Source organism: Medicago sativa, chromosome 6 (assembly GCF_051527215.1).
Source record: "Medicago sativa cultivar Bolivia chromosome 6, Bolivia_mono, whole genome shotgun sequence".
In the NCBI taxonomy this organism is placed as follows: Eukaryota; Viridiplantae; Streptophyta; class Magnoliopsida; order Fabales; family Fabaceae; genus Medicago; species Medicago sativa.
In genome coordinates this window covers 79,783,848-79,810,569 of record NC_140754.1, presented here as the reverse complement: position 1 = coordinate 79,810,569, position 26,722 = coordinate 79,783,848, and the positions used below count along the sequence as shown (strand labels likewise).

General features: G+C 33.7%; 2 protein-coding genes across 2 annotated transcripts; one reads left to right on the top strand and one right to left on the bottom strand.

Annotated features, from left to right (window-relative positions):
• The first annotated feature begins 4,806 nt into the window (after window positions 1-4,806).
• On the top strand, window positions 4,807-8,114 carry LOC146917203 (putative inactive receptor kinase At1g48480). Its single transcript, XM_085718995.1, has 2 exons — window positions 4,807-6,294; window positions 6,842-8,114. The coding sequence occupies exons 1-2, from the start codon at window positions 4,881-4,883 to the stop codon at window positions 7,477-7,479; spliced, it is 2,052 nt and encodes a 683-aa protein (XP_085575121.1). The 5' UTR covers window positions 4,807-4,880; the 3' UTR covers window positions 7,480-8,114.
• Window positions 8,115-11,384: 3,270 nt separating this feature from the next.
• Window positions 11,385-24,151, bottom strand: LOC146917202 (Protein kinase superfamily protein). Its single transcript, XM_085718994.1, has 18 exons — window positions 23,255-24,151; window positions 20,295-20,353; window positions 19,982-20,167; window positions 18,518-19,885; window positions 17,838-18,010; window positions 15,776-16,022; window positions 15,123-15,215; window positions 14,894-15,034; window positions 14,709-14,801; window positions 14,353-14,557; window positions 13,977-14,062; window positions 13,790-13,878; window positions 13,467-13,518; window positions 13,326-13,382; window positions 12,705-12,881; window positions 12,522-12,602; window positions 12,107-12,288; window positions 11,385-11,597 (listed from the first exon to the last, which is right to left on the bottom strand). The coding sequence occupies exons 1-17, from the start codon at window positions 23,928-23,930 to the stop codon at window positions 12,208-12,210; spliced, it is 3,864 nt and encodes a 1,287-aa protein (XP_085575120.1). The 5' UTR covers window positions 23,931-24,151; the 3' UTR covers window positions 11,385-11,597; window positions 12,107-12,207.
• Window positions 24,152-26,722: the final 2,571 nt, after the last annotated feature.

Here is a 26,722-nt window from a genome sequence, read left to right as displayed (position 1 = left end):
ACATACAATAAAATCTAAATATAGCCTCCTTGATTGACACTCCAAGGCAAGCATAAAATTATTTGAGTAGTTTTTTTTTTTACACATTTATTGGCAGTTGGAAAAGTAGGTCTAGGTACTATACTTTGGTCATCACATCACATGGGTAACCAAATAAGAAAGTTATTGCCCTTATCCCTCTTTGTGTCTAATGTTGTTTTAAGCAACCAATACTAGCTAGCTTTCCAACTAGAAACCCTTGAAAATAGCTAACTTGGTGTAGATCGATGTTGCATGTTTTGTGGTTGTGTTGTGGATACCAATGTGAAGTTATAGCTCTCAAGAAATTGCACACAAAAATCCCACCAATATTTTCTTATCACGAACTCAATAACTATCGCAATAGGAGAATGATATAGTATATTCTATTGGTTTATTTTTAAGGTTTTGTTAACAAGTACTCCCTCCGTTTCAAAATGAGTGTCGCTTTAGCAAAAAAAAATTGTTTCAAAATGAGTGTCGCTTTCAGTTTCCAATGCAATAATAACTTTTTCTTTTCAATTGTACCCTCCAATTAATACTCAGTACACTACATCCAAAATATTACTTTTAAAACTAACCAATAGTTAATAAGGATAATTTGGTAAAATAACCATTATCTTTCTCTTAATCATTGCATTTCTTAATATGTGTGTAAACATCTAAAACGACACTCATTTTGAAACGGAGGGAGTACTTCAAAGACATTGGTTAGGGAATCTCTTAATAAAAACTTTATCTTAAAAATACAAGTTTTTTGTGTTAACAATTAGGAAAATGTTAACTTGTGCCCTTAAGGCACAAGATAAGGATCTTAAAATAGAATATAAAAATAAATATTGCATTGAAAATATAAGTTTTGAAGTTTTTAAGGTTATGAATGCACAATTTCCAAGATTAAGTTTCTACATTTAGTTTCTTATCTTGTGCCCTTAGGGCACAAGTTAACAAGACCCTAACAATTATTACACCATTTTTTATGTAAACTTACTCTATTTTAAAACTTTAATTAATGTCTTAAAGGTACTCGCTAACATTTTTCTTATTTTTATTACTCTCCGTCCAACAATTTTTGTCACATTCGCAAAAAAAAATGGTCACAAAAAGATTGTCACATTTAATTTTCAATGCAACTTTAATTGTTTATTTTTTAATTAATGTTATGTTTATCACTCACAAGTTTCAAGTTATTATTCTTCACTTTCTTTAAAAAAAAGTTATAATTCTTCACTTTAAAAATAGTAGTAATGAAATACACCAATAAATATTAGATAAGAATAATTGGATAAAATCATCATTCTCTTTCCTTCATTTATCATTTGTTCTTAATATATGTGTGAAGTGATCAAATACAGAGAATGTTATAAGAAGAAGATAGTATAGCAAATGTAAAGTGAAAAATAATACTACTAAAAAAAACTTCAAATGTGACCGACAAAGTACGATTGATTTCCCATATTTTATATAGTCTCCAAATTTTATATGTATTTAATCATGGGGTAGATACATTTTCTAAATTTTCACTCCTCATTTACTTTGTAAACGTGAAGTTATTATTGATATTGTGACTTTGTGAGATGGCAGTTGTTTGTTGGATGGTCCTACATTTATTTTCGACGTGGAGGATGGTCCTACATCTATACACCTATAATAATGATATTTTTTTTCAAGTCTGAAATATTCCTACCAACTATGCATGCATGGATCATATAATGCTTTTCCAAAGTTTACAAAAATTGAAGTCTTTTCGTATAAAATTTGTGCTAGTTTACGTCCCAAGAAAAGAAAAAAATTGTACTGGTTTACCTAGAATGTTGGAAAGAAATAACGTTACGTGTGGCTCCTTAGTCACAACCAACATTCTGTTAAAAAAAAAGTCACAACCAACATTTGTTTTTGGGCAAAGTACTTATTTTTTACTTATATCTATATTTTATTTGATTTCAATTTTATATTTCAAACGATATTTTATAGGGATAAATAAGTAATTTAATTTGTTTATCATATCATATCCTTTTGGTTTCTAACTCAGTTCGCATACAAGTTAAAAATTTAACTAGAGAGACATGATATGATAAGTTTAAGATTAACTTATCATATTATGTTGTTTCATCAAACATTAGATTATACATGATATGATACAATTAACTTATTCCGTCTCTTACCCTCGTCATCAAACGGACTCTGAAAACTTTTAACATTATCGAGGGAAACACTAGAGTTAAATTTACTTTATTTTATAATAATAATTAAAGGTAAAATTGATTATTATTTTTCCTTCCAACAAGTGTTTGTGAAAAATTCATCTAAACTAGTTCTAAATCTTTTCCTATTAAAGAGCATGCAGGAGCAACGTTTGAAATTACTTCAGAAGAAATTCTATATTTGGTAGTTCTAGTCTACCTTTAATGTGTGATATAGCTCACCTCTATGTTGGATTGTTTCATTATAAATCCCTACATTTATACTCATTCGGGTTTTAATCCCTGCACAATAAGAGACACAGAGTTTTCATAGGGAAATTTTCCTTGGTACCATACAAGATTTTCAAGGGACCTATTTTGATTTATTATATTAAACGATGTTCTAAAGGTGTGAACATTTTCCTTAGTAGTCATACTCTCTAAAAATGAATGAAGAAATTTTACTTAAAATTTAATTCTTTTGACTCGTGACTTAAAATTTTATGGATGTATCTTTATGGATATTTTGACTCAATAGTTTTGAGAACTGGTCTATTTTCTCGTTTTCTTTGTCTTCTTTGGTTTGTATGTTTAGCACAACCATTCTGATTAAATGCTTATTTTTCTTGTTCCTAGAATTTAGATAGTGTGCCCACATGGTTTCTCTTTACTTTTTATTGACCATTTAAGTGATTACTCATCTTTGTCTTTTTTCTTTGTTTTAATCTAAGTAAGTGATTTTATAGTGAATCTAAGTTTTTCTTTGTGATTTTGTCATTTGAGTATGGCGGCGTGTTGTTCGTCGTTTTATAGAGTATTGTTTGATTTTCCGCCTTTTGCTCTAGTGTTTATTTGGTTCCTTATTGAAAGATCACAGTAAGTTTTATTATCCAAATAAGTAGTGTAATTTAAACATCACAATCCAACATTTTATAGAAAAATACATCTAAAAGATTACATCATTTTATGAGGTGGCAGACAGCATTTGTGTTGTGAAATCAGGAGAATACATACACCTTATATTTAGTGTTGGGTTTTAAATTGTATTTTCTATCACTGTGTTTGTTCTCTCAGATCGGAATCAAAGTCTACATATAAAAGTATATGATGTTGAGATGCAATATTAAAAGTCTTGTGTCTAAATAACACAAATGTAAAATTAAATATCCTTTTTGTATAAAATCTTATGTTACTTTGATCAAATCCGAAATGTCGATGATATGAGACTATACTTTTAGCATTCCAAATGGATCTCCATTAATTTTAATCGGCAACTAACAACTCAAACTTTACAATTTTTAAATAGAAGTAGTTATTTTCTAAAATAAAGTAGTTATCTCATTAAATAAATCACCAATTTGTTTAAGGTTTGTCAGCTCAATCATTAGTAGTAAGAGTTTGTCTTCACAAATTTCATTTAGAAAATCTGTAAAATGACAATCAGTGCCTATGTTATTAATATTAATTTCTCATTTACCATCTATTTTAAATAATAATCATTGATATAATTTCTAAATTATCGATTTCTTTCCAATTTAATTATCAAACTATATAAATATAATAAGTAGTCTCTAAATTTTTTATCTAGTTTAGGAACTAAATTGAAGAGAATGGATAATTTACCGAGTAAATTGATGACATATTCTTATGTCATTATTGATTATGTTAGTGAGTCGTGATTGATTTTCTGTGAAATTTTGTTTAAGTATATAGATGAAACGACAATGTTAGTGAGTCGTGATTGATTTTCTATGTATTTTTGTTTAAGTAAATAGATGAAACGACAATAATCATTAAAAGCTCAAACACATAAGTAAAAGAGTTGCAATTCGAACTCAAAAACAACATCTAAGATTGTCTGTGTAATTGTTTTTAGTTTATATACGAAACGACAATAATCATTAAAAACTCAAACACATAAGTAAAAGAGTTGTGATAACAACATCTAAGATTGTCTGTGTAATTGTTTTTAGTTTATATACGAAACGACAATAATCATTAAAAACTCAAATACATAAGTAAAAGAGTTGCGATTCAAACTCAAAAACAACATCTAAGATTGTCTGTGTAATTGTTTTTAGTTTTATATACGAAATGACAATAGTCATTGTAAACTCACACACATAAGTGGAAGTGTCGCAATTCAAACTCTAAAAACAACATTCAACCTAACAATTTTGACATTTTTATGGTTGAGCTAGGTAATCATGTGAATTTTACCATTAATATATCTAATCATGTTACATTTTTTAATTAAATGAGGGGTGACATAAAAACAGTATTCTATTTTTTTTAGTGAACAGTATTCAACTATACCAACGGCAACATTTATTATATGAATTTTTTTTTTTCAAAATCAAATAACAAGTACCATTATTTGATTTTCTTCAAAAAAAAAAAAAAAGTACCATTATTTGATTGACAAAATTTAAATACAAGATTTTTCTATTTTTGTTATGTCCACTCTCTCACTCCACTTCTCTTGTCTTTGTATACCTCAAAGTCCAAACCCATACTACCAAACAAAATTCAAACCTAAAACCATAACTGCTCTCTCTCTCTCTCTCCCTTCTTTTTATCTCTCAAATCCAAAACACATAAAATCATAACAACAAAACCAAACTTCATTCATGTGAAAAAACATCTTAAAAAAAAACAAAGAAAAAAAACACATTACAAATGAAGTTTTATTTCTCATTCTTTTTCTTTTTTCTGACACTTTTTCTTCCGTCGGTAAAACCCGACCTCACTTCCGAACGCGCCGCTTTATTAACCCTACGCGCCTCCGTAACCGGCCGAACTCTACTCTGGAACACTACCTCCGCCTCTCCCTGCAACTGGGCTGGCGTCCATTGTAACCAAAACCACACTCACGTTGTCGAGCTTCATCTCCCCGCCGTCGCACTCTCCGGCAACCTCCCCGCCGGAGTATTCTCCGAACTCCCTAACCTCCACACTCTCAGCCTCCGTTTCAACTCTCTCTCCGGTCCACTCCCCTCCGACCTTGCTTCTTGCACCTCTCTCAAAAACCTCTACCTTCAGCAAAATCTTCTCTCCGGCGAACTTCCGGCGACATTTTTCCAACTCACCGGACTAGTTCGTCTGAATTTAGCTTCAAATAATTTCTCCGGTGAAATTCCGGTGGGGTTCAAAAACCTAACCCGGTTGAAAACTTTGTATCTTCAAGACAACCGGTTCACCGGTTCGTTAAGCGAGTTTGAGTCAAACCCGGTTCAACTCGCTCAGTTCAATGTTTCAAACAACATGCTAAACGGTTCTGTTCCTGAAAAGTTGCAAACTTTTGGTAAAGATTCGTTTTTGGGTAATTTGTTATGTGGGAAACCACTTAACCCTTGTCCTAAGGAAGGAGGTGCAAATAGTGGAAAAGGGGGTGCAAATAGTGGTAATGGGGGTAGAAATAGTGGAAATGGGGGTAGAAATTCAAGTGTGGTTGATGATAATAATGGGTTTGTGAGGAACAAGAAGAAAGGGAAATTATCTGGTGGTGCTATAGCTGGAATTGTTATTGGGTCAGTTGTGATTCTTTTGCTTGTGGTTTTTGCTTTGATTGTTTTATGTAGGAATAGAAATGGTGAAAAAATTGATGAAGTTGCAAGAACTTTGAAGCATAATCAGCTTATTGATGAAGGGATTCATGGTGAGAATGTTGGTCATGGAAATGGTAATGGATATTCGTCGGCCGCGGCTATGGCGGTTGCGGCGCCGGTGAATGGTGAGAGAGGTAATGAAGGTGTTGTGATTGGTGGTGGTGATAAAAAATTGGTATTTTTTAAGAATTGGGGTAGGGTGTTTGATTTAGAGGATTTGTTAAGGGCTTCTGCTGAGGTATTAGGGAAAGGGACATTTGGGACATCTTACAAGGCAGTTATGGAGGCTGGTCCTGTGGCTGTGGCTGTGAAGAGGTTAAGGGATGTAACAATTTCTGAGAGGGAGTTTAAGGAGAAGATTGAGAAGGTTGGAACAATGGTTCATGAAAATTTAGCACCTCTTAGGGCTTATTATTATAGTAGAGATGAGAAGCTTCTTGTTCATGATTATTTGCATATGGGAAGTTTATCTGCACTTTTGCATGGTGAGGGTTTGATTTACTTTGCTTCCTTTTTTGCTTGTTCATGTTTCTATAATTGTTTAGATCTCAGATTTCTTGTTTCTGTATAGAATTATGATTACTGCAATTAATGTTCTTTTTGGTTTTGTGCTTTAATTTTCTTCTCTGGAGAATACATAATTGTTATTAATCACTGACTTTGATTAATTAATAACACTGCATCTGTTATGAATATCTTACTTTGGTTAATCAATTACATTGCATCTGATTAATTTGTCTTGCATTACATTTCCATTTGGTTTTGTTACTTTGTTAAGTTTGTGATTTGACATCATCTTTTATATTTCATTGAAGGCGTGTCTGGTGTCTGATACAAACACGACACAGACACATGTGGTTACATTCAACTATACAATTTTCTAAAATTAATATCAGTGTCAGTATCGTGTTTGTATCTGTGTCGGTGCTTCATAGTTTATAACCATGTTAAAAATGTGATAGCCTAACATAATATCATTCATTGAGATGAACAATGGTAGAATTAAAGTTCAACATTTGATTTTCATTACAGGAAACAGAGGAGGGGGTAGGACACCATTGACTTGGGAAATGAGATCAGGCATTGCACTTGGAGCCGCTCGCGGCATTGAATACCTACATTCACAAGGTCCTAATGTTTCTCATGGAAACATAAAGTCATCTAACATCCTACTAACCAAGTCCTACGATGCAAGAGTGTCTGATTTCGGTCTTGCACATCTTGTTGGTCCTTCATCCACACCCAATAGGGTTGCTGGCTACCGTGCTCCCGAGGTAACCGATCCTCGGAAAATTTCTCAAAAGGCAGATGTATACAGCTTTGGTGTATTGCTCTTGGAACTTCTGACCGGAAAGGCTCCAACTCACGCCCTCTTGAACGACGAAGGTGTGGACCTTCCTCGATGGGTGCAATCGGTTGTTAAAGAAGAATGGACTTCTGAGGTCTTTGATCTTGAACTTCTTAGGTATCAAAATGTTGAAGAGGAAATGGTTCAGTTGTTGCAACTTGCCGTAGATTGTGCTGCTCCATACCCCGATAACCGCCCTTCCATGTCGCAGGTGAGACAGCACATAGAAGAGTTGCATAGGTCTAGCTTGAAAGAGGGTAGTCAAGACCAAATTCAACAACCTGATGTGATCAGTGACATAGATGATATCTCTTCTAGATGATGATGACTTTGGCTCTATCTAGGATGTTCTTGGCTTTGTCGAAATCCCCCTTATTTATTTATTTTTCCTGAATCATGTGTGCTTATGCTGTAACTTTCTTTAGGGTTTAATTATTCTGTAGGTCTAAGAACTATTTGGGAATTTTTAAATAGATCCCTAAACTAAAAATTTGTAATTGAGTCCTTGAATTTGTCAAAAATATCTAAATTGCTCCCTGAACTAATTTTTTTAATCGAGTTCATTAACTTTTAAATAATTTATAATTAAGGCCCTCCTAAACTTTTAAATAATTTGTAATTAGGTCTATGAACTTGTTAAAGTTTAGGGACCTAATTAAAAAAAAGTTAATTCAAGGACTTAATTACAAATTACTAACAAATTAGTGGACCCAATTACAAATAATTTTAGTTTAGGGACTTGCATAATTTTTTTAAAGTAGTTAATGGACCTACATATTTGTTACACCAGATTTTAGCTTTTCCATTCCAATATCTATCTACTAGTTTCCCTCTTTTTCTTCTCAACCATTATCTTTGGGGGTGGGGGTGCATATCTGTTCCAATACTTATTGGCTGTAGATTCTGGTTGATGTAATTATTCTTATTGCTTTAGCATTAACTTTTGCTTTTGGTGAAGCCTTTTTCTCTGTTGAAAGTTGAGATGATATAGTTGCTGTCATGTTTGGTTGTACTGCTTCATAGTTGACATGCATCACATCTTTAATTGTTGAGTCTTGTGAACCCCATAAATTGGTAAATATGGATGATTTATACCTTGAACCAACTTTGATAAGCACTTCTTTGACTTAGCATGTTGAAAAAGATGTAGATGTTGACCCTTAGTTGTAGGAATATATCAATATCACTTCTTACAATTCCTTCTTGAGATCCTAGAAAAATTTAAGTAATTTTTCTGAGAATTTTAATCCTTTAAGATTTATTGATTAAAATGAAAATGACAACAGAAAACATTGAAATAAATGGACCCATGTTTGGGGCCTATTTAGATAAATTGCCAAAAAGTTACTATATGATGTGCAAAATGTTAAAGTCAAATAGTTGTCTTGTGACCATGTGTAAAAAGTTTGATATGTTTTCATTGTAGCTTTATAGTTGGAGATAAACAAGTGTGATACTGATAAAGAAAGGAATAAATTTTGCAGCATGTGATTCTATTCTTTTTTTATAAACATTCAATTTGGTTCACAGACCAATACTCTCTCTACCAATATGTTTGGTTCTGCATCCACAGAAATTGATATTGAGTGAATTAATTGTGTCAATTTGATTCTGAATGAAAATGAGTTGGAAGTAAGATGATTTAGGTTTAGAAAGATTCATGTAAAAGTGAGTTGAACAATAAATTTGAGTGTTAAAATCAATTCTAGAATCAAAAGCTCCAATTTCTAACTTCAATTAGAATCAATTACAAAGGCAAAATAAATTTTAATCGAGAGCAACCAACCAATCATGTTAAAATTAATTTTATCCCTCTAAAATCAATTTTGACCCATTTACAAATAAAACCAAACAATACTAATTCAGTCCAGTATAAATCCACTAAACAAATTTTGAACTATTCTCCTATGTATTTTGTGTCCTCCCATTACTTTGAGTTTGGTTGGATGAAAAATAAATGCAAAATCAGTAGCAAACCAAATCCAAATTAAAACACAAGAAAACTAGTAGCAAACCATATGAATAGAAAACAAAAATTAAAATAGATGGATTGGAGAATAGTTTAGGGAGTCTTTAGTATTTTTTTTTTGGTAGATTCACGAAAACGACAAATAATCATTGAAACTCATATACACGAGGGGAGAGGTCGGGGTTCGAACCTTGATCGCGGCTCTGGTCTCACAATTTCGGCATTTGACAGTTAAGTCGAAAATACAAATTGGCGCATGATAAAAATCATAAGAATTGTTTGGCCGGACGCCTGACCAGGGTTTGAATCCGAGCTCAACTGACAAAAAAGTCAAAATTATTAAGTAGAAAAAAAATCACAAAAATTAGCAGATAATGTTGCTGTCCTTATTAAAGAGTGTGCTGCACTATTTGGTAATCACCTAACAAACTAACACCATAATTTCTAAAAGAACTAATGAGCTTACAAGAATTTAAGACAACACCCAAGTCAGAGACATATTCAGTCTCCATAGGCTAATTTTGGTTACGTGACTGCGCATATACTAAGCAAATGTTTTCTTATCCATGATATAGATTTTGAAATTCAAATTTCATACCATATCATTTCTCTCAAGTAAATACAGATCGAACTATCAAAATTGTAACTTTATGGTGGGACCAAAATGGGGTACACGTAATGGAGTGGAACTGCAATTTAAAGTTAACATTTCTGATATAGTGGTCCTATTGTTTCCTCATTGTAGTGCATTGTCATATTTGTTGGTATGAGTGATCTTGACACACTCTTTGATACTCATGTTTTATGTTCATATTTTGAGTTGCTATAAGGGAAAGGAAGTGTTAACTAGTATTTCAGGGGCACTTGTTAAGAAGTCTATGGTAAAAAATTTATCTTGATAATAGTGTATTCAACACATTAAAACATTAAAAAAAACAACTATTTTTACATAAAACTTATCAATTGTTTAGTTTTTTTAATCCTTTACAAATATCCTTAAGATACTGGTTAGCACGACCCTTGAAATAAAGTTGAAAACGAATGATAATGCGTTGAGGAGTGTGGAGAAACAAAGATTGCCATCCCACCATTTTGCTACATGGGATGCTTTTGCCTCTTTGGTTATTGTTGTCTTATTCTATTCAATTGTTTTTGAAAATTAGTGAAAGTTACATAGCATAATCACAAGCATTGGACTGTTATCGCTTCCTTCATGACAACTTGATTATAGTATTTGGCACTACGCAGATTTCTCAATAATTCAATGATTACTCAAGATGTCAACTTATGAATTATTTCATAGTAGAGGTACAACGATTTAAAATTTAATTTTTGTATTAAATTTACTAAAGGTGAAAGATTTAGGTAAATGAAAATGGTATCTCATGTAAAAGAAAAAACGATATTTTACACACGAAGACTGAAAGAATTATTTCTCCAATTGCATGTAAGGCAATCCTTGGCATACACTAATCTGTCCAATCACAAGGCATCGATTAAACTGTCCACATAAATACACTTAATCCTTTAGACCTTAATGAGTAAATAAAATTAAGACTTACTTGCAATTCTGATCTCCCTATTCCCTATTTTAGCACGTTAAAAGAATAAAAATCCCCATTCAATAAAAACAACTTTTGGTAAAATGCTGACTTTTGACCCATGAAACATTAGACATAGACACCAACACATCGACACCATCAACACCGATAATAAATTAATAAAATTACATGATATAATGTAATCATGTATCAGTATGCATGTTCGACACCAGGACACACCTAATCTAAGGAGTGTTTGTGCTTCATAGGTTTTTACTATAAAATGGGTGATTTATTGCCCAACCTTCAAACGTGAAGGAAAAAAATATATCACTTTTGATGCCAAAACTCTAATTTTAGAGAGAAAATAGTTCATTTTAGAGAGAAAATAGTTCATTCTTCAAAAAAAAAAAAAAAAGAGAATATAGTTCAGTGTTTAATTGCAACAAATGTGATAATAAAGAAACAAAAAAGTTTGACTTTAACAAAGAACTATTTTCATGAAAGTGATAAAATAGAGAACCAAAATTGCAATTAAAACATAAAATTCATGCGTTAACATGTCATCATCACATTAAGCCTTAATAAAAAACAAAAAAAATTCTGAGTTTACATGTCATCATCAACTCAAGGTAGTCAGTCCCCAGAATGCTCGAAGGGGATACTCATACACACCTCAATTTTATATCTATATGGATAAATGAAATTACAGTGGCCTGAACAAAATGGGATATATTCTCATTGGTACCATATTAGGGGAAGTACACTACAGAACAATGTGAGAGAATATAATGTTACATGCATTTTACAATTTACACAGTCCTCAACTGATACACAATTAACCGACAGATTGAAAACCACACCCACTATTGTCCTGTAACCTAATATATGCAAAGAGTGCATCCTGAACCACTTTGAGTCTCTACATGTCTGCAAAATCCAGCAATACAGATTAAGATCAGTAAGAACGCATGAATGACTTATATGTGATAAAACATAGGTTTAAATATACTTTTAGTCCCCACAAATATATCATTTTTTGTTTAGTCCTTGTGAAAATATTTAGTTTTCGATCTTGTAAATCTTCAACTTTTTGCTTTTGGTCCTTGGCATTTTGTTTGTCATTGCAGAATTGCCAAATATGTTCATATCGAAATTGATCTCGGTAATATACATTTTAGTCTTTATTTCGAGGGATTAAAATCAAATATTTTACATATTACTGGACCAATTTCAATATGAATAAATTTTGCAATGACTAAAACAAAATATTAAGGACAAAAAGCAAAAAAAAAAAAAATGATATATTCTAAGGACTGAAAACATAAAAATTACAGGAACTGAAACCAAAACTCTTGATATTTGGAGAGACCGTTTGAATATTTAAACCTACAAAATATAAAAGGCACGGTGAAATAACATGTTTTGTAGAAACGTACATGTACAAGTTATACAAACTATAACGATTGTTATGCCCTCCCAAATTGCTTGAATCATAGGTTGAAAACCAAATTCTGAACTTTGACAGAAGATGAAACAGCTAGGCACTAGAATTTGTTGAGGGATCATCTTTCCATCCCTTGGTGAGATCATAATTGATTGATGCAAGCTGGGAGAGATTCTGAAAACCAGACGGAAACATTATGCACAAAATCAGAAAAGTTAGTAATGGATCCAAAAAAAATAGCACAAGGCCAAAAAGTAAACGTGGAAAAACTATCAAACCAAATATTTACATGCAAAACAGGTCAAAAAACTAAGTGATAAGAAAACAAAACATGGACCATACAACAGTACTGAAAGTTATTCTAATTATTTATATTTATAAGTATATAGTTCATGTTTGAGAATTACCTTAAAGGAGAAATTACTAAAAGAGTAATTGACAGAAGAACTAGAATCAAACTCAGCAAGACCCCCACATTCATCACCCTCCTGGTAGACGACATGTTCGCAATAGGAAGTCAGCTCAAAATACTTAAAATTGATATTTAACAGTTCACATTTTACATCTAGCACTGTCAATAAATGCACTACCATTTCATCCTGGCGATTGCTCAGGCAACTGCTGCTTCCACTTAAGCTATCGGCATCACTAGAATCTTCAAAATCACTTGGCGGATATACAAGGCCACCATCAGAAGTGTTCCATGAGTAGCGACTAGTGAAGTAACTGGTGTCTAGAGCACTCTCAGAAGCAGGAACAAATGCAGCCTGCAAAATCAAGTGATTGACATAGGTTGCATTGGTTTAGATTTTGGTAGAACAGATTCAGAAAGAATTGATTGTAAAATTACTGATTTTTATACAATTGAAATAAAAGAAAATATTTGTGGTTAGAAATTATATTTCCAAAGTGAGTTTAGAAGATTTGACTTTGGGTAATAAAGTAGAAACACTTCTGAATTAAAAGCAAAAATTATATTTCCCGCAACTAGAATGAATTCTACTCGTTTTAAAAGCAAAAAAGTTTCAATCTGTTTTTAAAAATCAATTCTATGAAAATTTCTTCAAAAAAAAAAAATCAATTCTACCACCGCAGAAATGATTATTTTGTAATCTCCAAATTGCAGACAAACACAATGAGTACTGTTGAAACATAATTACTTGACAACAATAACCATTTGAATATCCTACCCAAACATGCCCTTTACATACCTTCTGCCGGGAAAGTGTGTCCCAGTTTATATCCTTGAAGAAAACATGTTGTTTCACCTGTATTATTATGCGCCTGTCAGTCTGACATTTGAAAAAGGAAAAAATATCATGGAAAACAAGCTCAGGAATTATTTAGATCACCTCTGATGCCCCTCTGGCTCCTAGTCTTTGATTAGGATCTTCTGTCAATAATCTGAAAATTTAACATATCAGGTACTAAACAAGGTTGCTAACTGGTTACTAGTTAGTATGTCAAAGGCATTCCCGAATATAACAAGATATGGGACCAAGATTAGTATGTCAACAAAGGCCATATCTGCACTAACAAACAGCAAAAATACTCAAAAGTATATCGAAACAAATACAAGAACCAATTACAAAAAATAGGTAGTTTAAAACAAATAATTTCCTAATACATATGACAAGTACAGTGATGAACAAATAAAACATAGTATGTTCATTACCGATCAATAAGATCATGTGCTTCAAGACTCATTTCGTCGGGAACTTCAGGCCAAGGTATCTTACGATTAAGAATATTATCAAATATAGTCTACAAACACAAAATTACATAATCTGTGGTGAGAATTCAAGAAACTACCAAAAGAATAAAAATATAAACATTCATCACACCAAGAAGCAAAGTTAAACCTGAGGATGCTCTGCGTTGAAGGGTGGAATACCAACAAGCAACTCAAATAAAATGACCCCAACAGACCACCAATCCGCAGTATACGCTGCAAAATTTGAACAAATATTTTGCAGGTGTTATGTTTGCAATAAAATACACAAGAATACATGAGAACATTTTCAAGTATATTTGATAATAACAAAAAGGATCTTTTAATTTCATTAGTTCACTCTGATAATCATTCCATATTGCTGTTTAGCATCATTAAGAGTTTATTTAAGAACAACTTCATTTCTAAAAAAAATCTGTAATAGACAAATTTAACCTTCATTTTAAGCGATGAAAAAGAAAACAGAAAATGAACCACCTTAAACATATAAATGGGACTATACGAACCATGTCCAGTTCCTAAAAGTATCTCAGGAGCTAAGTAATCAGGTGTGCCAACAGCGGAACGCTTCTTCCTCCGTTCCCTTTGATCCTCAGATGTATATGTATGCGATTCATCCTCCTCAAGTAGGGATGTCCCACTCACAGCTGGACCAGACAAATCATCCGTGCTGTTGATGAGACCAACTTTTGAAAGCCCGAAGTCTGTTAACTGCAAAAGTAGATACAAGAAGAAACAATCTACTTGACTAGCCGAGCGAGCATAAAGTACAAAGTATAAAAAATGTTCAAGGGAGCCACAGGGCACAAGAAAGTTGAAACTCAAAAGGTAACATTGTGAAAGCAAACCAGTCAGCAATTACCTTGATGTGACCATCATGTGCAATCAATAAATTGTCAGGCTTCAAGTCACGATGAACCACACGCAGAGAATGCAAGTACTCTAATGCAAGCACCTACAGTTGGATGAAAGTTGGTATTATAATACAATGTAATAAAAGATCATTTTTCATATTTACATACAAGAGGAGAGAAGATCCATAATTACCACTTCAGCAATATAGACACGGGCCACTTCCTCATCTAGACATCCTAAATTCCTTAGTAAAGAATACAAGTCTCCACCATTCAGATACTCCATGACAAGATATAAGTTCTCACGACATGTAAAAGAATAGAAAAATCGAACCTGATAAAATTAAAACAAATGTTAGAACAAGGGTAGCATTTCTCAAAGCAGCATAGAATAGAATAACTAACAAGTTTGGTCCACCCACCACAAAAGGATTGCGCACTGTAATTAAGATATCACGTTCCGCTAATATGCTTTCTACAGCATTCTTACGAATCATATCTGCCTTCTTAAGAACCTGTCACAAAACAGTTAAATATGACAATAAACAACGGATTGAAAACATAAAACAAGAAATAGAAACAAATTTACGCACAAGTTATCCCAACAAAGCTACGTCTTAAAAAGGTATAGCAATAAAATTACCTTGGATGCAAAAGTACAATTGAAAGATGTAAATATGATAAAGTAATAAACAATACAATACAAGAAAAAATCAATGCAGAATAATTTTCAGAGAAAGGAAAGGAAAATTAGCAAAATAATGAAGAAAAAACATATGGTCAGACACTATGTGCAGTATTTTATGAAAGATACAATATTCAGTGACATATATAATATAAACTTCAATAAAACTCCACGCACAAAACTCAACACAATAACGAATATTATTAAACAACGCTTCTAAAAGCTACATGAATAAGCCACAAAAGGAGAAATGCCGGGAATGAAATGTGTGCACTAATGTTCAGATTTATTGAAGATGCAAAACAATTAACAATCAATGACGTCAAAACAATAAAGGAAATGTGGAGCTTAAACAGTAACTAGTAAGTCAAAAACAAAAAACATAATTACCTTTATGGCAAAAAGATCACCAGTTGTCCTCTTCTTAGCCAAGAAAACCCTTCCAAATGCCCCACGACTGATAGGTTTTATAATCTCAAAGTCATCAATAGAGGTACGATCCTTGGAAGAATGAATTGGGCTTGTTCTCAAGCTGTGAACCACATCATCTTCCAAGATGACATCATCATCCATTACAGGGCTCTCTACATCTACCTTTTCGACATCCACCATCTCAGTAAGCTGCAAATACTTCTCCCTTCAAAATCAAATTACAACACATTAAGAATAATCATCAATGCAAAGGACAGCTTGTAAAGTTTGTGTTGAATCGTGGCAATGGCAGGACGAGTGAGAGCCAAGGGATACAGTGTTCTCCCCAAATTTATCGACTTCTGATGTAATGAGGGACAGAAGTCTAATGCATAACTAATATTTTCTGGTAAGTAAAAGAAAAAATAAATATAACTAAGTTGAGTACAAGAGGAACTGACAGGCAAGTGCAACTAGCATACTAACATCAGCTGAAACGATCATTAAAAAAAAAATCAGAAGAAATAAAGAAAACATATGCACCCCTTAAAAAAAGAAATACAGGAAAGTAACAGCCCTTATCTCCTAAGTGGAGATGCAACCTGCAACAATGCTAACAATGGATATTGTTGCAGATGCAGGTCTAAAAACACCAAGTTTTAAACAAAGGAAGCATCTTCAATCTAAGTTGTCGTTTGGCTTCCTCCCTCCATATACAACATGTTTCCAACCTCCTCCATCTACGGTGTCTTACACTTTGTGGTTCATTTAATGCTCTTTATATTCTATGCTTTGTGGTATGGGTTGGGACTCTGAGGAGTATTAAGGAGGTCCAGGGTTCGATCACCACTACTAACAAATTCCCTCTTCCCTTACTAAAATAACCGCTAACATTTACCTATCAAAAAATAAAATATTATATGCTCAGCTTTTTCCTTTTCTTTTTCTTTTGATTGCAACCCAATTTCTATTTCTCCCTTCATTAGCCAGGTATATGGTAAACAGAAGCAGATACCTCTGTCTTTGATGATCTATTTTCCTTCACCAGAACAGGTAACTGTTTTTTCTTTTTTCATGTTTTTATATTTATTTAACTCCATGGCACCAGGTATAAACCAGAAGCAGATAATACTCCTGTTTTTATGTTTTACATTCACAATACTTCAAAACAGAGACCAGTTTGAGTTCTTTAAAGCCATAGGAAATTGATTATGTTGGGTTTGAGTTGTTTTGTATAGTACTTTGTAAAGTTTGATATACTAGAACATGTTTTAGTTATGTTTATTACTGTTATATAAGTTTTTTTATTTTTTATTTTAGTTACATATTATGCAGTATACTATTCTTTTAGTTTTTTCACATGGACACTTTGTGTCTTCAATTTACAACGCTTGAAAGTCGAAATCCTGACAGCTACGCCATACTATGCTTCACTCAGCCTTTTCCCATTCAGCCAGTTAGATAGAAAAAGGTCCGGAAGAATGAAAATAATGAAAAAACTGAGACTGCTCTCAAGAATTGAAAGTATACATAGATTTTTTTTAAGAGGACATGACATGACTTTCCCACACCAAGAATGATACAATTCCCAAGATCGCTCCTACTCTGCTTATAGCTACCTCAGAGTCTTCTAGCCAACTATCATTTGTTAGTTAGCTGTCACTATTACTCAGCCACTTAGAGATTGCACTCCTATGTGACTCTTATCTCTCCTAACGTAGACCCATTTCATTGGGGGTTGTTGCCTTATCACAGGTACATGACATTCAAGAAAATATTTCAGGTGAACATGCGGAAAGTCTGACCAGTAATGCCAGAGAAGACATAGGACAGATAGTAAGTGAAAATATGGAGTAGTATCATTATGGTATATGATTTGAAACGGTTTTAAAACACGATTAATCTGCATCGGAAGTGTCTAAAACTAGACTTTACACCAAAATTTAATCATTAAGAATTCACTCGCTGAAGTTCAACGTTTGCTAGGATTGCCTTCCTTATTATATAGAAGCATTATACAATATTTAAGAGAGGTACTAACCGAATCAGCTTCTCGATGCGTGTTCCAAAGGTTTCCACGGTAAGTGCGTCAAACTTCCTTCGCTCTACGACAACCCTCAAGTCATCAAGACAAGATAATAAATACGCTGCTGTGCGATCATCTTCCAGACTCGCATTGGATGCACATCGTGCTATATCAGCAAGTTCATTCATCTACAATAACCCAAGGAATATAATAGGCTGGTTTAGGGACAGTTAACTGGAGCATTAATCACCGTCATCATACAAAATGCTGAGCACATGGGGAAGACCATTTGATAGAAAATGCTGAATTTAATGGACAATGTCAACCATGACATAATTAGAACTACTCCGGTCTTGATTATAAACAAAAATAAGAAACCCCGCAATTAATAAGAAAGTTAGTTAAGTATTATTAATTTTCTTGATCTCATAAAAAAATATAAGTGCATTCTCAAAAGTGCCCTTCATGGAAACTTGTTCCATGAGAATAAAGGAGTCACTGAAAAATGAAACTAATATTTATTGAAGGGTATTTTACAATAAACATCATCATAAAATAGTGAAAGTAAGTTATATTTGCTTATTTAGTCCAAAATAAATTAGCATATTTTTGGTTATATTCAAGACTGGAGGGAGTGTATGACAACCAATTAGAAATAAGAGTCTTTTATGAAAGAGGTTGAAAAAAGAGCGTACCTGGGGCAGATCATCATGTTCAGAATAAGCACCCTTCCCTGCCAAGAGCAAGTCAATCTGACTAGTCCTTGGTGTCATTATAGGAGACCTAGGAGTCATGCTCCCAGCAGATGATGTTGTCATACCGTGGTCAGACTTTGGACCAAAACGAGTTCTACATGATATAAGTGGCAATCCCTTTAGGTCATCCATAAAAGCAGAATTATCAGTTTCAGGGAAACAGTCTAGCATATCCTCTGAGCCTCTGCGTGACCAATCACTAAGTTTAGGGGAAACAACGTCAGATTCTTCGGTCATACTTGAATTCGAAACTTTTGCAACATCGGGACTTCCAACCATTTGCTGGGAATCCTTCTGAGTAGATGATTCCATCATCTTTTCAAGTGTTTCAGAAATTCTTACAAGACGCTCATTGACACTCAGACCCTTTTGATCACATCTGTCAGCAACTGCACAAATCCTCGAATGATCTTCAACATGTAAAGTAGGTACATCCTCTTCACATATTCGACAAATGATTGAGCTATCCTCGTTAGGAAGCTGCTTGTCCCAGTATCCCCAGGAAGGTTTATGTTGGTGCTTGGAAGCATGGTCATGGGAATCTTTGACAGCGAGAAGCTCAGAATGCTTAGCAGCAGAGAGATCTACATCAGAAGTTAATCTCTTATCTGGTGTCTTTGAAGGATCAACTGTCCCATAACTTTGGTCCTTCAACTGAGCAGGTTCATTTGGGCTTCTTTCCGATGGAGATGGGAATTTTTTCCATGAAGCCATTCGATTCCTGCCAGGAGACTCGAAGCTTTTTAAAGTGTCATCATCAGCAGGAGGCAACTGAATTTCTGGTTTCACAACACCTTTCTTCCAAACCAAGGTACTCTGCTCTTGGCTATAAGCTTTTTTTGATATAGCCTTTGAGATCTTTGCAGCACTATAACTTTTAGAATCCTTTCCCACACTAGGAGGAATACATTTTCCAGTAGAATGCAAGACTCTGGATTGACGAAGATTGAAAACGTGTTCATCCTCAGCCAAAGCACTTTCCTTGTGAAATTGCAACAATCTAGTACACCGTGTGAGAATGAAAAGCATTCGAGTGTGAAGCTGCTTTAAGGTCCCTGGCGGTAGCTCTTGACGCCTATCATCCAATTCCTGAACAATGCTTTCACACTGAAGCCAAAACTCACCAGATGTAGTCATAGCACAGCGCCTGGCCAAAATTAGCAAGTCCTCAATTGTCTCTTGCCATTCCGGATGATTATCTGCATTTTTTTCAAGAACTCCAACCAGGTCTGCTGCAAAAATTGCCAGCTCAGAGTTCACCTCTTCCTTTTCTTTATCAAATTTGGCCCTAATAACAACCAAGATCTCCTGCAAAAAAACAAGTACAGCAATTTTAAAGTGATGTTTCCTACACAACACAAGCAATTAACTCCACAGTAAAATGTAAAATGGAAAGCAACGTACCTCAAGGTTATTATTTAACCTTCGAGGCTTCCAAAATGGAAAGGGCCGGACACCTTTAGAATTTAACTCATGCGAAAAACTCTTGATATCACCAGGAAACCTCTTTCCGGGGGCACTTGTGACACGTAATATAGCTTGAAAACGAGGAGATTCAGATTCTTTCGGATTTTCAAAGTCATATGTGTTCTGGAAAGGGAACAATCAATTTTTTGCCATATTAAATTAATAAACAGAGTACAACATCTAGTTCAGTCAAATTTAGTTTAATCAAAGCAATAATAGAAGATATCACAAACTCCACACCCAGCAGTACCTCTGGAGTGCAAACATCTTCACTTCTTAGGCCTCCAGTCTGAGATGATGCCTGCTCTCCTGTTTAAAGTAACATGATGAGTCAAAAAGTAAACATTTTGGAATTAAAACAGCATAGTTTTGGCAGACACTTAGTATAAATTGACATGGAAACAGATCACACAATGATACAAACTTTCTGATTGGCAGTACATAAAATTGGCCAAATAATGTCATCAACCCAAAACCTACCACTCAAACATACCCAAATATTAACACTCGACAGTAAGGCGACCGAGTGAATTTTACAGTTACAATTACTTTACATCATCAACACAAACATTCTGCTAACCCCAAAAACAAACAATAGATGAGCTTGTGAGATAGAGGTGCAGAAAACTAGAAACGGGTGTATCGGCTCCACTGCCAACTAATTTCTCTGCAAAAGAAGTGACCAGTTGTCACGACCCTGTTTCACCAGTATGATGCATGCAGCAGTAAATCCAGAAGCCATATGTTCAAAGATGGTTTAATACTGATATTGGGATTAATTACCAAATCATGCCACAAAGTAATATTTCAGTAACAAAAAAATATTTAGGTATAACTACCAAAAAAACATGAGTAATATTTTAGTTGTGTATTTCTTCCCTCAACCCCCGCCATGACAGGAGATTCACGGTAACAAGTTACCCTTTTTGAGTTGTTTTTTTTGTGAAGGCTATAGCTCTGTATTTTCCCTCGACTACTATCGTTACCTGTAAACTTATTTATCTTGATCGGAGGCTGGTTATTTCACCAATGTGTTAAATTCTGAACAGCATCTACTTAACTCGTCCTATTTAATAAAAGTGATGAAACAGCTATCAGGAAATTATTTGCAAAGCAAATTCTAGCCTCCTTGTTGTGTTTGGACTTGGAGTGTTTCTTTCTATCAGGTCTGAATTCTGATGCCTATTTCTAATTGTTTTTCAGTCAAACATGAGGGAACCAATTAAAAGCCAGGAAACTAGCCAGTTTTATTTTGATTGAATCCAAAAAACTGGCTGCTTTTTACGTATGATTTCTTTTTTATGCCTGACCAGATTGTTTTTCCAACCTAACTGGTGCTAAAATTAGTGGCTCAGTCATTTGATTAAGTCAAACCTGGCCTAGTTTTCAGGTCGAGACTATGGTCCCAAACAATCAGATAGTTGTTCTAAAGTTTTGAGCTCCATGGTTTCCAGTTATTGCAGCCTAACCACATCTCCTGTAAAAAGACTTATGTTCTTTCGGTGTTTTCAGTTGATTCAAATTTAGTTTTTTCAGTTAGTGTGTATTAACACAACTTCACAAAAAGTGCAATTAGTTCATTAAATGATTCAATGGAGTAGTACTAATATGGTCCCTTCTAAATATGATTTTTCAAAAGGAATAATATAGGTTTAAATACACTTCCGGTCTCTGCAAATATAGGGTTTTCTGGTTTTAGTCTTTGAAAAAAAAAAAAAAAAAAAAAGATTCCCTCCTTGAAAAGTCATAGACCATCACTTTTGGTCCCTAAAGTCAACCTCTAACACAAAAACTCTAGTGAGGCTAATAGACCTCTATTTGGCACTTGTGATGTGGCATATGTTTGATGACGTAAGACGCTTTCTCTATCGGCCAGAAAATAAAATCCATCCTCAACCCAGAAATCCATCCCCATTCTAAACGAAAAATCTATCCAAAAAGATTTTTTGCGTTAGCATTATTAGCAGTACCAACCCCGTCAAACCTTGACCTTGAATGCTTGGAAGGCCTCAACTCAGCCAGGTCAAGTAGGAAACTCAGCACAGGGAACCGAGTTATCAAACCTGTTAACATAGGCATAATTGTTTCTATTTGCCTTGCAAATTCATCCCTAGCATACTCGTCCCTGTACTTCCTCTAAGACAAGGAGGCTTCGATGGATTTCTACTAATTAGGGTAGTGGTCGTCAAAGCAGGGTGGGAGCCACATATCCTCGTCACCATTGTTGTCATGCACTCTTGTTCCTTCCCCTATCAAGTATTGAACCATAACTCTTTCTACATGTGAATTTATAATTCAATCCAATTGATTACATTTCTTAATCCAATAAAGATATTCCCACACTTCACTCACTACAAATCAGAATAATACCCATCCTATTCCCTATAAATCCCATAATAAAAACAAGTTAATAAGTCATTCCTCACCAAAACTAATAATCTTCAAAAGTATATAATCTTCAAAACAAGTTAATACTAATAATCCTCTCAATAAAAAAAAGTTAATACTAAATTACTAATAATGCCTCTTCACCAAAACTTACTAAACTTAGATCAAGACGGACTTACCTGATTAAAAAAACCAACTAGAAAACAATGAAATCTACTTAATCTATGGGTAAGTAAAGACTTAAGAAGCTAAAAATGGAAGTAAAAGATAACTTTTGTATTGTAAAGATAAAATTTTAAACTTTGAAGATATTAAATGCAGCATTTCCAAGAAAGAACTTCCATATTTAGTTTCTAAACTAATGCCTTGTTAGCATTTCCCTTAAATGATTAAGTGTAGAGAAAATAGAAAAAGCAATGTCTGTGTAAATTAGTAAATAGTTTTATTACGCAGACATCCGGTGAGCATCTTGTATTCTGCCAAATCACAAAGATATATTCCGCCAAATCACAAAGATAGTTTGAAAATAGTTGTATGAAATAGCAGATCGATGGTTTCTTATCGGATGACAGTGTAAAACTATATCACACTGTCAGTGCATATCTATTAAACTCATAAATATACATCCATGATCATCATGATCATCATCATCACTACACTACGTCACTACCAGCATCATTCATTATTAAAAAACATAAACATGCATTCAATTGTGTTATCACGTCAATTAACGAATGTGTAAAATAACGATACACCGACAGAGTATACCAGTTAAATTCAAAAAGTAATACAAATTGAGAAACAAATTCGGACGGTTAATACCTGCTCCAGAAGACGATTCGCCATTCTGCAACCGCGACCGGGGCAACACAACCGGACTCTGATCCATCGACGTCACACCACTCCCCCCACTCCCCGTATCCGAATTACTCCCATTATCAACTCCCAAACCTTCCCGAAACCCTACTCTACTCTGATTCCCAACCTCCTTCTTCTTCCCAGACCTCGAAAGATTACTCGCACCTAACACCGCCGCCGCTCCTCCTTTTTCACCACGAAAACCAAAAAAACTCTCCTGCGGTAACGGTCCTGATCTCGTCTTTATCCTATTCAACCCTAACGACGACGCTAAAATCGGTGAAACAGACGCTGCTGACGTCGACGCCGACGGTAACGGTAACTCCGGTAACTCCTTCACCGTCGCCGGAGCCGATTTCTTCGATCCAGACCGAATCGAAATCTCACTCTCTTTTCCCTTAACAGCATCTTTCTTCGTCTTCCGGCTAGAAGCCGAAGTGAATTTATCGGAACCGCCGCTTCCGCCGCCGCTGGTGGAGGTTCCGGCGGCGTTTAGGGTTTGAACAATGTTCGATTTAGGTTTTTTCTTATCAGATCTAGAAGGAGAATTGGAAGAAATAGATCGAGGACTGTTTGAAGAAGCATCAGGACTAGAAGTATCAGATTTTTTGGAAGAGAAGAATCTTCCTTTGAAGACCATGTTTGCTTGAAATAATCGATTATTAAGCTTTTTAACACTAGCAGCATGTTAATGCTACTAGCAAACGTGACATTGAACTTGAATCGTGTTTTTCAGCTTTTTTTTTTTTTTGTTTAGTTTGAAGAAAGTTGTATAGATAAGCGATTTGTTTGAGAATTGATTTTAGAGAGAGAAAGTGAAAAGAGTGTTGGTGTGTTTGGGTAGTTGATTTTATGGACTTTGAAGAAGAAAGAAGAAAAATGTGACTTTTTTGTTTAAGCTTTTTTACACTTATGGTTAAATTAATGACATAAGAGATTCAATTTTTGATTCTTTGACTTTGAATTTATGAGTTTTTATGTATGATGACTTGGTTCAAAGTCTTTTGAATAATTTAAGTTAGTCATAATTGCAATTGCAATTTCAATTTCTTATTTTGATTCATTTCTCATTTTGATTTTCTATTGTTTTTGTGATAATCTTCCAATCTCAATCTCAATCTCAAATATATTTTTTTTTTATATACACAAAGGGGCTAACAATCCGAAGAAGAACTAGAATGCACGCGGAAACTAACCGCGAAAGTATCAGCAACAACAAAATTTAACATAAAATAAGGAACATAATAAAAAATGCGAGTAGAGCTATCGATAGAAAGACCAAACTTTGCCAAACTATCAGCAATTTGATTTGCCTCCCAAAGCACATGAGACCAAGTTAAGATGCATCTCAACCTATTTTGATTAAAAATACTCTTAATCAGGGGAGAGCATGGGTGACATGAAGGACAATCGTTATTCAATAAACTCACTACAACTTGAGAATCTGATTCAACCACTTTTAGAATTTATTGAATAGTAACTAATGTATATTTTCTCTAATATATATATTAATATATTAATTTTTCAATGAACTTAAATCCTTAAAAAAATGAACTTAAAAATAAAATGTTTCTTATAATTGAGACCCTCGTATTTAGTTTCTCAAACTTTTTCATATCCAACTTAGTTTTTCATTGATCGCCAGTTTTATAACATAATTAAATAAAATGAGAATTTTATATAAGATAGTTTTACCTTTTCTTATTAATAGTGAAAATAAGCTATGTTGTTTTGAACTTTTCAAAATTATTTTTAATCTTTGCTGGTGATGACGATTTTCTTGCAAGTGCATCAATTACATGGAATTACTTCTAGATAAACCTGGCATTATTTAATGTTATTATGTCAATCTCGTGAACAATTAAGATAATAGATGAGACGACACACCTTTTATCAATGCCTCTGCCGTGTAAACTCGTTTCTCGATAGTTGTGACGCTATTTAGTGTAATCATACCAACCACAATCAAGATAATATACAATACAGCATTTTTTTGTCAATGCATCTACCATATAAACTTGTTTCTCGATAGTTGTGACATCATTTAGCGTATCATACCAACCACAATAAGGATAATAGACCAAAAAATGTGTTTTTTTCAATGTACCTACCATATAAACTTGATTCTCGATAGTTGTGACACCATTTAGCATTATTATACATACCAACCTTGTGAACAATCTACGAGAATGGATCATCCCTGTTGAGAATTCTCAATTTTTCAAATTTATTTGTAACCTTTGTAGGTGATGAAGCATTTTTTAACACTGCATCAAATATGTGGATTTACTTCTAGACAAGTCTCACAGTATTTAACATTACCATGTCAATCTTGTGAACAAGTAAGATAATAGATAAGACGGTGTACTTTTTATCAATACACATACCCACATAAACTCCTTTCTCGATATCACACCATTTAGTGTTATCATACCAGCCACAATCATGATAATAGACTTGACTTGTGTTTCTCGATATAAACTTGTTTCTCGATTTCTCGATATCACGCCATTTAGTGTTATCATACCAGCCACAATCATGATAATAGACTTGACTTGTGTTTCTCGATATAAACTTGTTTCTCGATAGTTGTAAAACTATTTAACGTATCACTGTTATACCCTAATTTTGGACCTAAAAATACTAGTTCAATTCTTCTTTTCTTGCATTTCAAGTCATTTGATATGCCTCTGAGTAATTACATCTTTCTCTGCCTTTTATTTCAATATTGTTTGCAAAATTCATGAAAAAGGGTATTTTAGTCATTTCCTGCATTCAACTCATTTTAATCCTTGAAAATTGTTTGAGTCTTTTAAATTGGTTTGTATAAGCCCTTGTTTCAATCTCATGTCAAAATTCGTTTCAAAAAATATCAGTTGAGTCATTTTTTAGTCAGTTTAGCCCCTAGGGGCATTTTAGTCATTTCCAATGTTAAAATTTCTTTCAGTCTTTTAAAAATTTGGTTGAGTCCTTTCAAATAGTTTGAATAATTTGTCATTTCAATTCTATGTCAAAATCCATTTTAAAATTGCATTTGAAGTCATTTTGAGTCAGTTTTGCCCCTAAGGGCATTTTGGTCTTTTCATGTGTCAAAACCCTGTTTAAATCCTAAAAATTGTCTCTGAGTCTTTTAATTTTGATTGTATGAGTCTTTGCTTCAATTTCTTGTAAAAAATCATTTTTAAATTGCATTTGAGTCGTTTTTAGTCGTTTTAGCCCTAGGGGCGTTTTGGTCATTTCACGTAAAATCTCTTGTCTGCTTTGTTGTTTTTTAATCGTCTCGCTTTACGTTAATTTTCAATTTACTTTTTCAATTCAATTTTAGTTTTAAATTTTCATTTTAGTCCGCGCACTTTGGTTATTTGCATTTTAATCCCTTTTTAAGTTTGTTAGAGTCCAAGTGCCATGTGTCCAAATGATATTGGTCCTTAA

What these genes read in the sequence shown, in the direction of transcription:
- LOC146917202 (XM_085718994.1), bottom strand. Translation starts at nt 23,930, where the DNA reads ATGGTCTTCAAAGGAAGATTCTTCTCTTCCAAAAAATCTGATACTTCT. An exon ending in ACTTTTAGGAACTGGACATG is followed by an intron (nt 14,063 to 14,352) that starts GTTCGTATAGTC and finishes CAAATTTTGCAG; the next exon opens with CGTATACTGCGGATTGGTGG. An exon ending in TCAACGCAGAGCATCCTCAG is followed by an intron (nt 13,879 to 13,976) that starts GTTTAACTTTGC and finishes TTGTGTTTGTAG; the next exon opens with ACTATATTTGATAATATTCT.
- LOC146917203 (XM_085718995.1), top strand. Translation starts at nt 4,881, where the DNA reads ATGAAGTTTTATTTCTCATTCTTTTTCTTTTTTCTGACACTTTTTCTT. An exon ending in TTTATCTGCACTTTTGCATG is followed by an intron (nt 6,295 to 6,841) that starts GTGAGGGTTTGA and finishes TTTTCATTACAG; the next exon opens with GAAACAGAGGAGGGGGTAGG.